At 41.4% G+C, this 15,822-nt stretch overlaps 1 protein-coding gene across 1 annotated transcript; it reads left to right on the top strand.

Annotated features, from left to right (window-relative positions):
• Positions 1 to 1,845: 1,845 nt before the first annotated feature.
• On the top strand, positions 1,846 to 15,193 carry sil1 (SIL1 nucleotide exchange factor). Its single transcript, XM_017423092.2, has 12 exons — positions 1,846 to 1,948; positions 3,032 to 3,123; positions 4,468 to 4,618; positions 7,516 to 7,621; positions 7,715 to 7,820; positions 7,900 to 7,986; positions 9,026 to 9,121; positions 9,194 to 9,315; positions 11,930 to 12,026; positions 12,107 to 12,268; positions 13,585 to 13,749; positions 14,477 to 15,193. Exons 2-12 carry the CDS (start codon positions 3,037 to 3,039, stop codon positions 14,690 to 14,692), a joined length of 1,395 nt encoding a protein of 464 aa, XP_017278581.1. The 5' UTR covers positions 1,846 to 1,948; positions 3,032 to 3,036; the 3' UTR covers positions 14,693 to 15,193.
• Positions 15,194 to 15,822: the final 629 nt, after the last annotated feature.

Here is a 15,822-nt window from a genome sequence, read left to right on the forward strand (position 1 = left end):
TTAACTTCATTCCCAGAGCTCTGAGCTCTAAGTTTCTCTCTCTGAAGATTAGCACCAATTAATAAAACCTGTGTTTTGTCCTGAGTGAGTTGAAGAAAATTTTCCGCCATCAATGACTTAATATTTACAATACAATTAAAACGAGCATTGATTAGCCGTGTTTCGTCAATAGACAGAAATATAAAGCTGTGTGTCATCAACGTAATTGTATAGACTGATGCTGTGGCTCCTGATGACGTTTTCTAATGGCCGCATGTGGTGTGTTGGGCTGTGGAACTCCATGTTTACGTGTAAAATATTTTAGATGATAAATCACTTGTACCTGTAAACAGTTTAAGCGCAGAGAAGCCAAGTCTTAGCCTGTCTGTAGGAATGGCGTGGTCCATTGTGTCAAAGGATGCACTTAGGTTGAATTAAATCACAACTAAAGGTTTGTTTAAATCTTTGTTGTGTCTGAGGTTGTTTAAAATCTTGCAGTCAGCTTTCTTTTCTAGAATCAAATCGGGTCTGATTGAAAAAGAGATCTGACATTGAGTAGTGCCATGCTCAGAGACACTGAAAGATTTTGTTTTTGGGACATGAGCTGACTTACTGTTGTTATAAATCACGCCACAGCTCGGTCTGATGGAGTGATGGGAGACTTTTTCATTTAGTTTTCAAATCAGGGAAGGAGGGTTTACAGTGCTTCCATTTGCTTTTATGACTGTGGTGTTTGTCCAGTAGTATGTAGTTATGTTGATGTGGATGAAAAACTATCCATAAATATTAAAATCTGGATTTTATTAAACGAAAGAGCATTAGCCCCAGTGCTCATCTAGAGGTTTCCTTTAAAACAACAGAGTGACTGCACAAGGAAAAAAAATGATTCATGTGTTTTATGGTTTTATGAACTCTTTTTCTTCCTCAAATTTAAATCTCATTCATGGTGTTTTAGCCACTGAATAAACACCTTTGACTTTAGGTGGAATGAGCTATCTTAGGTGGTTGCAGTGCCTGTTTTCTAGCTTTGAGCTAAGTTGTTTTAGCTTTCTACAGTTTATTAAAGTCTGTAATGGGTTTTTGTGTCACATTTTCCCCCAGGATCCTACCTTACCTTCTTCTCAATAATATGCCTCCCCCATTGTTTAACTTGGATAACTTCCTGTGCAAGTAAGTGAACATATTTGAAAACAAAAATGGATTCTGAATCCTGTTTTTGGAGCAGCTGGAACATATTGGCAAAGGTGATCCTTTTCAAGTACAATTAAGTTTTTTTTATTAAGAACACCAAACTACGTGAAAACACCGTATCTATGCAATAAATCAACCATAAATAAGATATTCTTCTCTAACCATATTTGGTTAAAAAGGTTTAAACAGTCATTTCTCTGGTATTTTGGTGAAAACATACAAGGGAACATCATTTTACCAAGATTTATGAGGGTCTGACAGTTTTATTGGTACCATGGAAATCTCAAAATCACATCTGAGTAAAAACTGCAGGTCTTTGACTTTTAGAAACAGAGATCCTGGTTTATGGAACCAGAATGAATTTGGGTGGGTCAGATTTTAACCTAAAAAGCCTGATCATTCATAAATCCATGGCTTTTAAGCCTGTAATCTAACTGACATTTATTAAAACAGTGGGTTTTGTTTCTCCAAATGAATTTGAAACATTACAGAATTCATTTGCTTAATCATTCGGGGAGGGAGAGAATGAGATGGTCAAATCACTTTAGCTTTTAACAATAAAAGACAAAGACTGAGAGTTTTATCTCCAAACATACTCCAGGTGTTTGGTTGGTTTTTCTTCTCAGCTGTGGTTCATGCGCACTCCGGACCTGCAGGTGGCGCTAAAGAGCAGGTGTAACATAAACATGAGTTTACGTGGACCAATGAGAGCACGAACTGAACCGGTCTGCTGCAAGTGTGGAGGAACACAGGTGGACAACATTCTGCGGGCGAACAGGTGAGTTCTGTTCACCTTTCTTCGTCTCTCTACCTCAGTGACGTCAGTGTTAGCTGACGGTTAGCATGAGAGCTAACGCCGTGATGAGACGTCAGTCGGCAGGGATTATCTGTTTCCTGAAGTCACGATGTGGTTCTGAAGCTGAGTTCTCCCCCCCTCAGAACCTTAGTTCTGTGTGAGATGCAGGAGGTTCAGTCTGACTTTAAACATGGACAGAAAAATTAGCTAAAGACGCTTTTAAAGTTCCCAACAACATCACTGGAAATGGTTCTGATAGGCTTCTTTCGTTCCTCAAACAATAATCAATTTAACTCCTTGTTTGGTTGTGATGGTGGTTCTGTTCTGGTTGCTTCTGTCCTGAGGGTTGTGCCCCAAAGGCAGATTAAAGCTACTCATAACAAACTATTAAATCAAACATTAAAAGGTTCCCCTAAACTTTATCAAACAGTAGTTTTCCAGGTACTCACTCAGTGTAAACAGAGCACTCTGCTAACTCTTATCTGAGCTAAGCTGATCTGCATTCTTTAATTAACAAATCTGAGTGTAAATATGTACAAACACATGGGCGTCATCAATGTTGACCTATTTTCAGATACTTCGGCTGTTTTCGTAGGTAAACAAACACATCCTAGTTGTCAGCTGTTAACAATGTTTGCTTACAGATATAAATTATGGGATAAAATGTGCAACACGTAAACAATGTGCAATATTGTCATCTAACTTTCGACTTCAGCTTCACACTTACAAGTGATTCTCATTGTTTTCCTCACTGTTGTACATATGTAGGTATGCGCATGCATATATAATATGCAAATATATAGGCATATCTTAGCTTATTTTATCTTGTTACTTTTATTCTTTCTATCTATTTTAATGTGTATTTTGCACCGCTGGGGGAGTGGCTCTAATCTCGTTACGCACGCGTGTAATGACAATAAAGGCATTCAATTCAATTCAATGAAGCATCGAGGTGAGGTTTTGTTTCTTTATGATTTTTTTTAAATTTTTTTTGTTATTTAGCTAAAAGAGTTCATGAAGGAAGATCTGAACCCGGTTCGAACCTGGTTCTGTCTTGTGTTTCAGGAACCATGAGGCTGATGTCTGCTCTCCTCGGATCTTTGATCGTGACCTTTCTGTTCTCCGCCCTCTGCTGTCATGGAGCCAGGAGCCACCAGGTGAGCAGGCATGGCTTCTCCCTGTAGGACTAACCATCTGAGTGTGAAGGCCGTAATCAGAGACACGTGGAGGATTTACCCCCTGAAGGAGTCCAGTTTACTTGCACTGAGTATCAGTGTGTGATATTTACGGTGAGAGTGAACTTTAACTCTGAGAATAAAACCAGATGTTGGAAATGCACTCGGCTCCTTGATGGGTTCAGGACTAAGTCTGAGTTGGTGTGTTTTACACGTTCACTTCCTGTCATACTGATGTGCTGTTTCATTTAATAAGATCTATAAATTCACACGGTAGTTCAAAGGAAAATGGTCTGACTAGTTTTGTTTGTTAATCTCCAGAGATTGTTTGGAAGATGAGCTGAACGCTTTATTCCTGCAGGTAGAGGTTGAAACGTTGCAGGACAGGTGAAGAATTCAATAATAACAGCAGTTACTTTAACATTTAAATAATAACATAAATAGTATATTTAAATTTAAAAAAAAAGTTTGATATAATGTCTGATTCATTTACAAAATGTGCAGCTTTTCTCACTGCGATGTATTTTTCTGGGCTTCTTAAAGAACATTTCCCGAGCGTCTTGGTGTGAAACAAGACAACAGTGAACAAAAATATTCACGTTATAATGTTTGATGTTTGTCATTGTATTCACATTAAAACAAAAACAAAAAACAGTATTTAAATGTCTGATTCTAATACAGAAAATGTCAAATTTCATTCACATAACTATGAACCAAACTATTTACATGTTATTACTTCCTCCAAGTAGGTTGTTTTCAGTAGGTTGGTTGGTTTGTTCGTCCGACTGTTTGTCTGTCTGTCTGTCTGAACAGATTTTGATGAAATTTTATTTTATCTATATAAAAATACAACAAATTTCAAAACTATTTAAATTTATAACTGTCAAACAAATGAATTTGCATGTTATTATTTCCATCTGTCCCTACATGTCCAGGTGACATGGTTTGGTACCTAATATATTTCCCCCAACTATATTTACAGGGATATTTATAAATCACAACCTTCAATATTTTAAATTTCAGGTTTGTTGTTAATTCCCATGGTTCTGCTGGAGGGAGTTGGTCCTTTTCACTGTTGCCTCCAGGATGGAGACTGTGATGAAGTAAACTTTTACTAATTGCCATTTTTGTATGTTTTTGTATAGTACCTTTTATGTGAACTGGTGCTATATAAAGAAAGTGAATTGAATTCAAAAGCTGCAGAACCATGTTTGTAGTCCATTTAGAAGTTCAAACTCATGTTGACACAAAACTGTATCAAAACTCAACATAGTTAATAAAATGGACGATATTTGTCTTTAAGGTCAGATGTCTTTTTGTCTTCAGTCTGTTGGAGCCTTGACTGTGGTGGAGAATAAAGAGAGCGGGGGAGAAGGAGGCGATGAAGAGGATGAGGTGACAGTGGACGCTGATGATGACGATGCTGAAGATTTCGAGGTGGTCCTACCTAACGAGCAGTGGCATACACTCAGACCAGGTAAAGCTGCTTCTGTGCCCTGAGTTTCAGACAGATTTACAGCTGATGGATGGCGACAGTCCAGGTTAGGTGTGGAAATGGATGCAGCACACATCTTCATTTCCTCTTAATCAGGGAGGCTTGAACTCTGTCCTGTGGCTTGCAAAAGAATTCACCCCCTTGGTGTCCTCTCTTTTTATGTTGTCTTACAATCTGGAATTTTGAAAGAATTTTAAATCTGTCGCTTTTAAAATCCATTTTTTGTGTGTGAAACGAACAAGAAATAAGACAAAAACATAAAAGCAGACAGAGGGTGGCAGACGGAAGTCAGAAATGATCACATTTAGTATCAGACACAGATTACTGCAGAAGTGATTTGGAATAAAGAGTTCTGTTGACAGAATTAACTGGGACTGCGGGGGGAAACGTGACGACAAACAACTAGTCATATTAAAACAGAGAAGAGAGCTGGTAGTCATCATTTCAAATCTTTCTCATGAGAATGCAGCAGGAGAAAGGAAGTGTGCATATTAAAGACTGCAGCTGTTTGTGTGGAGTCAAATATTTTGCTGTAAAATAATAAAACTACACCTGTTTGGCTGAAGAAGTTCCAAAACACCATTATATCTCAGGTAAAGTCTGTGTTGAAGCAGCTGACAGCTGAACTTAAAGAAAAATCAAGCTAATATCAACAACACAACAGATGAGAGGTTGCATTGCTGTCTTCATCAGTGAGTCAGACGGGACAAAAATATCATCCACTAGTTTTCCACTATATTTATTGTAATAATTATGAAGTCTATGAGTGAATTTCCAGTTTATGTGTGGGCCGTTTTTATTTTACAAAATGAATGACAGTTTCTTTATTCTCATGTTAAACAAACATGTGAGGAACTTTATTTTATAAAAAGACTGAAAGACCTTAATGTAGTGGAAGGGTTTGAGTACCCCTGTGATCCTGGGGATTATGTTGTCTGGTGCATCAGCAGCTGGTAGGGGCTCCCATGTCAAATTGGACTCAGGTTAGGGGTCAGAGCAAGAGTGATTCGAAAACCTCAAATTATAAACAACAAATGCACCGGGATATCTCATCTGGGAAAAGGAAAACAGGGGTACCACTATGGCCAGGCCCGGGGGTCGGAGCTGATCAGCGAGCGCCTGGTAGTTGAGCCTTGACACTCGGGGCTCGGCCGAGCCAAGCTCAAAAGAAGAATAGGATTCCACTTCCACATAGGCCTAAACCAGCTGTAGGGACATGAAACGTCACCTCACTGGTGGTTAAAGGGCTGGAGCTTGTATGTGAGGTTAACAATGCCAACTGGATCCAGTGGGACTCACCTCTACACAGGCTGTGGAATCCAACTCCTGGGGAAGGGCGGGACTTTCCTACTCTGGAGTTGCCCAGGAAGAGAAGTATTGGGCAGGTATGAGGATACTCACAAGGAGGGAACGTTCTGATTGTTGTTTGTGCTTATTCACCAAACATCAGTTCAGATTATCCAGCCTTCTTTGAGTCTCTGGATGGTGTCCTGGAAGGGCTGTCATCTGGGGATTCTGCTGTTCTCCTGGGCAACTTCAATGTTCATGTGGGCAATGACAGAGTCATCTGGAGAGGAGTCTTTGGGAGGAACAGCCTCCCTGATCTGAACCAGAGTGGTGTTCTGTTATTGGACTTCTGTGCTAGGCATGAGTAATTCATAACAAACACCATGTTCGGTCCGTAGGTGTACTTGGTACCAGGCCACCTTAGGCCAAAGACTGATGATCAATTCTTGAATCATATCATCATACCTATGTCTTGGACATTCTGGTAAAGAGAGGGGCAGAGCTGTGAACTGATAACCACCTGGGGCCGAGTTGGATCTAGTGGCAGGGGAGACTATCAAACAAACCTGGTAAACCCAAACAAGTAGTGAGGGTGAACTGGGAACTTGGAAGCATCATATCCATGAGATCTTCAACTCCCTCTTCCAGAAGAGTTTTTTTTTACATGCCTCTGGGGAGGTCAGGGATATGGTATCCATATAGGCCATGTTTAGGGCCTCTATAGCTGATGCATCTTCCAAGAGCTGTGGCGTGAAGGTCATTGGTGCCCGGAGGACTCCTGAAGCAGCTGACAGACACAGGGCATCCAGAAGAACTGCAGATTCAGTGGTTGTAGATGCAACAACGTGGCCATAGGAGGAATTCAGAGAGGCCACAGAGGAGTTACAGTTGGCCTCTAGGAGGTTCTGGGAACCGGTTTGGCCACTCAGAAAGAGAACGTGAGCCCAGGCCGTGTTTGGCTAGGGTGTGAGACTGCTGATCCGCACTAGGGATATTGTTGAGCGGCGAAAGGAGCACTTCGAGGATCTTCCTAATCTGGCCACCATGTCCATCTTTGAGGAGACGGAGTCTGAGGTTTAAGGGGAAGACGAGTCCATTAACATGGCAGAGGTCACTGAAATAGTCAAAAAGTTCCCCGGTGGCCGGGCACCATTGGTGGGCGAGATATACAATGAGATGCTGAAGGCTCTGGACATTGTGGGCCTATCATTGTTGACAAGTCTCTTCAGTGTTGCATGGAGGACAGGGCCAACACATGTGGAGTGGCTAACCGAGGTGGTGGTTCCCAAATTTAAAAAAGGGGGACCAGATGGTGGTCTCAGCCTGTCTGGGAAAGTTTACTCCAGGGTGTTATAAAGGAGACTCATGTTCAACAGGAAGGTGTCAAGGAAAAATTCACCCTCACAGCAGTACACTGTTCTATAGGTGCAATAAATGCAATATTTTCAAACTGACTGTAAAAATATGATACAATATGTAAATCTGATTTTGAGATTTGTCTATAATCAAGCAGCCCTAACTGCAGCTCCTCTCAGAAACCACAGACGGAACCAATGTGTTTTCCCTCTCGGTGTGCTGTCTGTATGGATCAGGTCAGGCCGTACCTGCAGGTTCTCATGTGAGGCTGAATCTACAGACGGGCGAAAGGGAGGTGAGGCTGGGAGAGGAGCAGCTCAAATACTGGACTCAGGAGCACAGGTGGGATTACTGCACCACCTCTTTAATACTTCTAGTTCAGGTTTAAGTGTGACACAGGTGAAAGGAACCAGCTGAAAATGTCTGTGCTTACAGCGAGAACAAATACAGCAGGTCGACCTTTAACCCTGATGAGCTGAAGAGAGCTATGAAGAAGATAAAGGAGGACCTGAACATGGCCAACAAAGACTCAGACCATCAGGTAGTAGCTCGGTGATTTAAAGCCACGATCTAAAACACATGTCAGAGTTAAAGTAGCGGCATGGTGTGATCGTCTGCAGGATTCTGTAAGGTCCAAGTTTCGGCCCCTGGAGGAGCTGAAGAGGGACATGGCTCAGCTGGACCTGCGGGTGGAGACGGATGTTCAGGTACTGGAGTTTGTGCTCCGGGTTTGCCTTATTTATTATTCAACTGAAATATCAAAGAGTGGAAATGAGCAAATTAAAAACATTCAGATTATCTGCAGCATCAGACAGGACAATCACACTGGTAATACATGAAATGAAAACAGAGTAATAATTAAGAACAAATATTTTGTGGAAATATTTGAACAGAACAATGCAATAGTCTGTTTGTGAAGAAGCTTTTAGTGCAGCCACGGTGTCAGTCAGTGTCAGTGTCCAGTTAGATTTTAGCTTGGCTAGCATCCTCCTATCTCCCACCACCCGCACTAAGCTGATGGGACTTTCCAGGACATAGCTGGTCTTCTCAACCAGTTTATCCACACTCTTCCTCTCAGCTGCAGATAAGCTGCTGATCCAGTAGGTCTCTTCTTAGAAAATGGCTGATGCCACAACAGAGTTCAGGAGTGTCCTCTGCACTCTGAAAGACCCGAGTCTCCTTAGCAGGTAGAGTCTGCTCTCAGCCGTCCTGCGCAACAAAGTCCAGTCCAGTTTTTAGTTCAAGTGAACACCTGGGTACTTTGAGTTCATTATCTCAACAATTGTTCCTTGGATGTTCATAACATCAGTGAGATGTGTCTACGCCTCCAAAAATCCACCACCACCAGGTGGTTCAGCTGGCACCAGTCCACTAAGTCCTGGACCTTTCCTCTGTACTCCATGTCCTTGTCATCAGTGATGAGGTCATCAAGCATTCTATGGCTGCTGAGTCGGCCTTTTAAATCAGTTGTTTCCACTCATTAGATTTTTTTGGAGTTGGGTTTTAGTTAAAATGTTTTCAATTAGGGGCTACACACAAGTGAAAACTAGTGGTTCAAAAAAATTAACATTTCAGAAGAACCAGTTATCAACTAGTTTTACTTGAATTTCCCCACTTTAAAATATGTTTGTTTGTTCAGCAACAAAACAACTGCTTTATGTTTCAGAAGAACCGTTTTCTTCCTATTGGACTGTAAGCTTGTTAGGATGACCAGTGTTCGTCATTCAGTTGAGCTTCTGTTTGCAGATAATGAGGCGCCTGCTGGATCAGTTCAACAGCACCCACACAACTACAGAGCAGAGAGTGGGTATCCTGCAGGAGCTGGAGTACCTGGTCCATCAGGTAACACGTGAATCCACAGAACCTGTACAGTTCTGCACATGATCTTCTTTAACTCTGTCTGCTGTTTCTTAGGTGGATAACGCTCAAACGTTGTGCTCCATGGGAGGTCTGAGCTTCATCCTGGAAGCTCTAAACAGTTCTGATGTCCAGCTGCAGGAGAACTCTGCCTTGGTTCTGGGGTCTGCTGTGGCCAGGTACTGACAGCTCTGAGCTGGACTTCTGTAGCTGCTGAGTGTTTGGATCAGGACAGATGATTCACTTTGTTGCTTTTAATGAATCTTTTTGGACTTTTGCTGCTGTACGGCACAGTTCAGTCAGTCGTTTGTATTGAAGCTACACACTCACTCTGTGGAGGGTAAGCTAAAGCCCACACTGTGACTCTCTGTAGTGATGAGTCACATTGTTCAATTGTGTTTATTTATATAGTGCCAATTTACAACAAACACCATCTCAGGACACTGTACAAAAACATTCACATACATAATAAAATGCCATTTAGTAAAAGTTGTCTATCTGGGGACTGGCTGGTGGTCAGTGGCGTAGTTTTGTAATGGCAGGAAGGGCATCTGGCGTGGCAACCCCTGAAGAAGGTAGCAGCCGACAGAACTTACTTAGTAAAAAGTTATCTGTCTAAGGAAACCAGCAGATTGCGTCAAATCTTCACTTCGTCTCAATGCCCTGCCCTGAGCAGCACATCGGCGACTATGGAAAGGAACAACTTCCTTTTAACAGGAAGAAACCTCCAGCAGAACTAGGATCAGGATGATCAGCAGAGCGAGGAAATATGGTCAATTTGTCCTCTCTGAATTTGACAGGAAGCCAAAAGAGAGAAGCTAAAACTGGAGAAATATGATCTCTCCTCCTAACTTCCATCAGAACTCTGGCAGCAGCATTTTGGATCAACTGAAGACTTTTCAAAGAGTTTTTTTGACCACTAAGATAATAAAGAATTGCAACGGTCCAGCCTAGACGTGATAAATGCATGAACCAGTTTTTTTGCATCATTTTGACACAATGTGTTTCTGATTTTAGTGATATTATGCAGGTGGAGGAAAGCAGACTTGGTAACCTTTTTAATGTGGGAGTTAAAAGACATATCCTGATCAAAAATAACACCAAGGTTCTTTACTTTAGAACTAGAGGCCCAATTAATGCCATCCAGAGGAAATGAAAGGCTGCAAAGGGTATTCCCAAGATGCTCAGATCCAAAAACCACAACCTCTGTCTTGTCTGAGTTTAAAAGCAAAAAAAAAAATAGTCATCCAGGTTTTTACGTCTCCAAGATAAACTTATAATCTAAGTAACTGATTGGATAACAATGACAGTTTATCTCATGCTGTTCAACTTTACCTAATTGAAGCATATAGAATGTAAAGAGTATAGGTCCAAGCACTGAACCCTGAGGAACTCCATGACTAACTCTGGTGACTGAAGAAGATTCATTAAATTTACAAACTGGAATCTATGAAATAAATATGATTTAAACCATTTTAGAGCCTGTAATCCTAGTATCATGTTCAAGCCTCTGTAATAGAATATTGTGATCAGTTGTGTCAAATGCAGCTCTGAGATCTAACAGGACATGTATGGACACAAGTCTACTGTCTGAGGACATGAGTATATCATTAGGAACTTTCACCAGTGCTGTTTGTTTCAGATAACTTGTAATGTAACTCTTTTACACACACTAATGCAGAGAGGATTACAGGTCAGGCTGACCCACACTGTGCCCCTCCATAATACCACACCCAAATACTGACATGAGTTTGAACACAGCTTGAGTCACACATTCACTGTCCTGGAACTCAAACATCTATTACAAGAATATTTTCTCAACCTTATGTGGGTGCAACAGTTTCTCTTTAGAAAAAGCTTGGCCTCACAAATAAATATACTTCATATTATTATCAACAAGATAATCTAAGTTGCATTACTCTGCAAGACAGAGGAAAATAATAATGGAAGTGATTCTTTAAATTTGGTTACAGAGTTCTCTGATAAACATCTACTATAATGTAATTTCCTTTCAGTGGCTGTAAACTCTTTATGCCATATGTGAGAACCAGATCAAGAGCATGATGAAGAGAATGAGTAGATTTGTGCACATTTTGGGTAAAACCGGTTGACTCTATTAAATTATTAAATGCTATGTTTAAGCTTTCACTTTCAACATCTACATGAATATTAAAATCCCCTACTATTATGACTTTATCTGTATTCAATAATGAGTTAGACAAAAAATCTGCCGAATAAAACGACAACAGAATAAGGGTCTGATAGATGATGTATAACAAGTAAAAGTGTTTTTTTGATTTCCATTTTTAATGAGAAAGACTGAGGGTCAAAGACTCAAAATAATTATAACTAATAATTGGTTTAGCATTAATCAATAATCCTGACTGGAAAATAGCAGCTGCTCCTCCACCTCGACCTGTTGTTCTAGGAACATGAAAATGTAGATAATTAGCAGGAGTGGATTCCTTTACACTAACAAAATCCTCCCGTTGTAGCCAGGTTTCTGAAAGACAAAATAAGTCAATATGATGATCAGTTATGAAATCATTACCTAACAGACTTAGAGGAACGAGATTTTATGTTCAATAATCCGCTTTTGTAAAGTAACTGTTTATTTTTATAAGATTTTTATCTCTTTTGTGCTGTAGAGAGTAAACTAAACTCAACTCTATGACTCTGTAGTCATGGGAATTGTCCTGATCCTCACTGTTCTTCCTTTTTCACGAGGTTCTGACACATCTGTGCCTGATATCTGTGATTGTGTGTTAGCTGACTGCTCTGTTGGCCTTGCAGTAACCCTGTGGTCCAGGTCAAAGCTGTGGAGGAAGGAGCCCTGCAGACTCTTCTGACGACTCTGGCTACGGCTCCGCTGCTCAGCGTTAAAAAGAAGGTACGGGTCAACAGACCACGGTACGGTTCAACATTCAGACCGCACGCGTGGTCACTAATGGGTCAGCGTTCCTCCTGCAGGTCCTGTTTGCTGTGGCCTCTCTTTTACGCCACTTCCCCTTTGCACAGCGGCACTTCCTGTCACACGGGGGGCTGCAGGTTTTATCAGAACTCTTCAAAGCAGATGGAGGAGTTCTGCGCTCGCGCATCGTCACCATGTTGCATGATATGATCAGTGAAAAGGTATGGCACACTACATGCACAACTGTAAGGTTTCTGCAGAAATGTTGCAGCTTCTGCCTGAGACTCCAACATCCATCATCTTTGGTCTCTAAAGCCCAGCAGGACTCTGAGGCTTTCTTTGTAATATTCTCAGCTGACTAAATGTCGGCCAATTAAAAGAACCAAGATACAAAGAAATGTTAAAGCTGCTCCCGGTGGCTCATTCTGGTCATCGTGGTAACCACACACCCGTGTCTACCACTCCTGGCAGCGTTCTTAATAAGACAGGCAGACTCAGCCTCAAAGTGTAACTGTGTGGAAAAATATAAGTGTGTTTTAAAAAGTGTCAGAAGTGTCTGCTCATGTAGTTATGGTTTTACATTTATGGGTTCATAAGCGGAGTTCACCTTCTGTTAGAAGAGAATATTTTGAACTAAAATATAACAGAAAATTTGAGAGAAAACTACAGATCCTATAGCAGACTCACACTGGGTGATACAAGACAAAACTGCCTTCATTCTGATCTATAATTTAGACATTATTAAAAATAATATTATACATGATCTCGTTTAGTCATGTGAGATCTCATAAGATCTGTTAGCACTTTAAGTATGTGTTGAAAATGACTCTCAGCGACTACCACACTAAGTTTAGCTCTAAATCTGTTTCCATGTAGGCGAAGGTTGATTAGCTGTGGTGGCCATCTTTAACTTTTGGAGTTGTCCCAATTCGTGAGTTTTAGATCCAGTGACTACTTTTTGAGAGTTTCACTAAATTCTAGTCAGTGCTTTGTGAGATATTTTGCTTACAGACAGGGCTGATTTTTCCTGTTAATGCCAGTTTCAAGCAAACATGTGGCTCAGTGTGTAGCACTCAGAGTATGAGTTGGGCATGACTCTCAGCTACTACCACAGCAAACTGTAGCTCCGTATCTGGAACACTGACTGAGTTGGTTATTTTTCTGCTTGGTAAGGTCAATTAGCTTTGGCAGCCATCTTGAATGGAGTTGAATCTAAAAGCGGGTAATAAGTTGTAGATGCACATCCAATGATTACTGTCTGAGAGTTTCAGTAAAATCTGTTAGGTCATGAGATATTTTACTGAAGCTACAATCAAACACAAACACACACAGACATGGTTCAGAAACATCATTGCTGCTTTGGCGGCATGTTGGCGCTAAAGTGTCCCTTCCCTGTTTGAAACATGCTACAGCCTGACATGATGTCAGCACTGAAAGTATTCTGTCTTCATGCTGTTTGTAAAGATGTTTTATTCTGGAGGCAGTTTTGGGTTCTGGTTCAGCATCAGAATCACGTTACATTCCTCTGTTCCATTAGGAGCTGATCACTCGGCCGGACCTGGACCCGGGTCAGGACCCCTCCCATGAAGAGCGAGTGCGTCAGTACTCTGAGGTGTCCCTGCAGGGCGAACTGTTGGAGAAAGGTTGGTGCCGTCTGGTTCCCCAGCTGCTGCAGTCCAGTGAGCATGACTACAGGGAGAAGGTGGGTTGGTGGATTTATTCACTGAACATGATCAGTGATCTGGTTAAATATACTCACCAATCGTTTAAGTTAATCCAGAAGCAATGGTCTGATTGGATCTGGTCCACATGAAGACCAGTGATGGGTCTGATCTGAGTATCAGTGGTATGAATGGGGACCAGAGGGACCAGCAGTGTACCAGCTCTGGTATCCATGCGGTCTGATAGTAATCATTGTAATACAGTCACATGACCTTTCAGCTCCAGCAGTTTTTCTTCATTTCCACCCCTCCATCTGAGAGATTAACTAATTTATTTATTTTTGTCACTTAGTTTATACAGTGCCTTGAAAAATGTCTTCCTACCACTTGAACTTTTTCACATGGTCCAGTCAAAGTCCAGAACCCAAGTCCAACTGAGAGTCTGTGGCAGGACTTGAAAGCTGCTGTTCACAGACGCTCTCCATCCAGTCTGACTGAACTGCAGCTGATTTACAAAGAATACAAACTTCAGTGTCAAGATGTGCATAGCTGGTAGAGACAAACCCCAAAGGACTTGCAGCTGGAATTACAGTCAAAGCTGGTTTTACAGAGTATTGACTCAGGGGGGTGAAAACAAACACACGCCACACTTTTTCAATTTTTCAATCATAAAAAAAATATAGAAAACCACAAAAAAACAAAACAAGACACATGGTACTTTGTGTTGGTTGATCCAGGTCCTGATGTTTGGTATCATCTTGTTTCCAGGCTCTGCAGGCTCTGCTGGCTATGAGTCCCGTGTGTTTGGATCAGTACCGCTCAGACGGCTCCCTGCTGGGCTCGCTGCGCTCTCTCAGAGTCCAGTACGTAGAGATGGTCCAGTCTGAAAGGGTTCTTGGAGAGGAGGACAGCTACTTCACAGAGATTCTGCAACTGATAGACTCGCTGCAGGTGAAAGTGAAACGAGCAGAGGATGGAGCATGAACTTCTGCTAACATGATCGTGGTGCCGAGAGAAGCACACGGACGGTTTGAGATGATGAGCTAGAACCAAGCCCAGACACATGAGCAGTTCATCCAGATCCAGGCCAGGAACAGCTCCTGGGAGGAGATCTCACCTGTTTCCTTCCTGTTGATCCACGTTAGCAGCTGGAACGTTGGGGAAGCTGAGGCTGAATCATGGAGACACACTTTACTTTGTGTTGACAGCTGCAGAGCCTGGGTCCAGAGCTGCTGAGCCTGTGGACTTCCTGGTCTTTTTTCCTCTTTCAGAGCCTACTTGTTTCTCTGAATGTGTCACTGACGGCGCCTCTTGTTGCAGCATTGCTTTTCTTTTTTTCTTTTTTTTTCTGGCATCATGAAAACGTCCTGTTGAACGTATAAAAGTATTTCAGTCTGTTTCAGGTCAACAACTAGAATTTTTAAATCAAACAGCTGGAATCAGATCAGCTGTGCCTCTGATAGTCAAATAAAAACCATGAAACAACTTGTGAGTCATTGTCCAACAAGACAAGAGGTTGTGACAAAACTGAACCATTAATGCAATATAGGTGTGACCTTTGGACCCTTCTTTATTCTATTACTGTGACTGGATTGCCTGGTCTAAATTCTGTACACTTGAAGTCCAAGATGTCATTGGGTGAGGATGAACCAGTCTAAATCATGTAGACTTTTTGTTCAGGATACTTCTACATACAGAGCCTTACCGGCCAAAGTCAGCCAGATTTTGTTTTTTGTTTCCAGTTTAAGAAAATAAAATAATCTTGTATATGTAGGTGGAGCTGCTGATTTCCAGTTGGTCTTCTGCTCAGCAGAGTTGTGAAAGCTATTAAGTCCTTTTTTAGCAGAAGAGTGAGATCAAGTGAAGTTGGCCACACTCTGAAGAAAACTGTTCAAACATCAGGAGCTATATCCTCTTCTGTTACATTAGATAATGGAAGAAAAAACTGAGTCCAGAACCTTTTTTATGGAGGGGCAGCTCCAAAACATACAATATGAGTAATTTGCTGTGGCCTGTAGGCGTCGTTCACACTGAGATGTCACATTTTTGTGATCTTGGCTTTAGTTTAGTGAGCTTGATGTAGATTCCAACAGTATCCTACCACAGATCTGTGC

The sequence above is a fragment of the Kryptolebias marmoratus genome, linkage group LG9 (assembly GCF_001649575.2).
Source record: "Kryptolebias marmoratus isolate JLee-2015 linkage group LG9, ASM164957v2, whole genome shotgun sequence".
In the NCBI taxonomy this organism is placed as follows: Eukaryota; Metazoa; Chordata; class Actinopteri; order Cyprinodontiformes; family Rivulidae; genus Kryptolebias; species Kryptolebias marmoratus.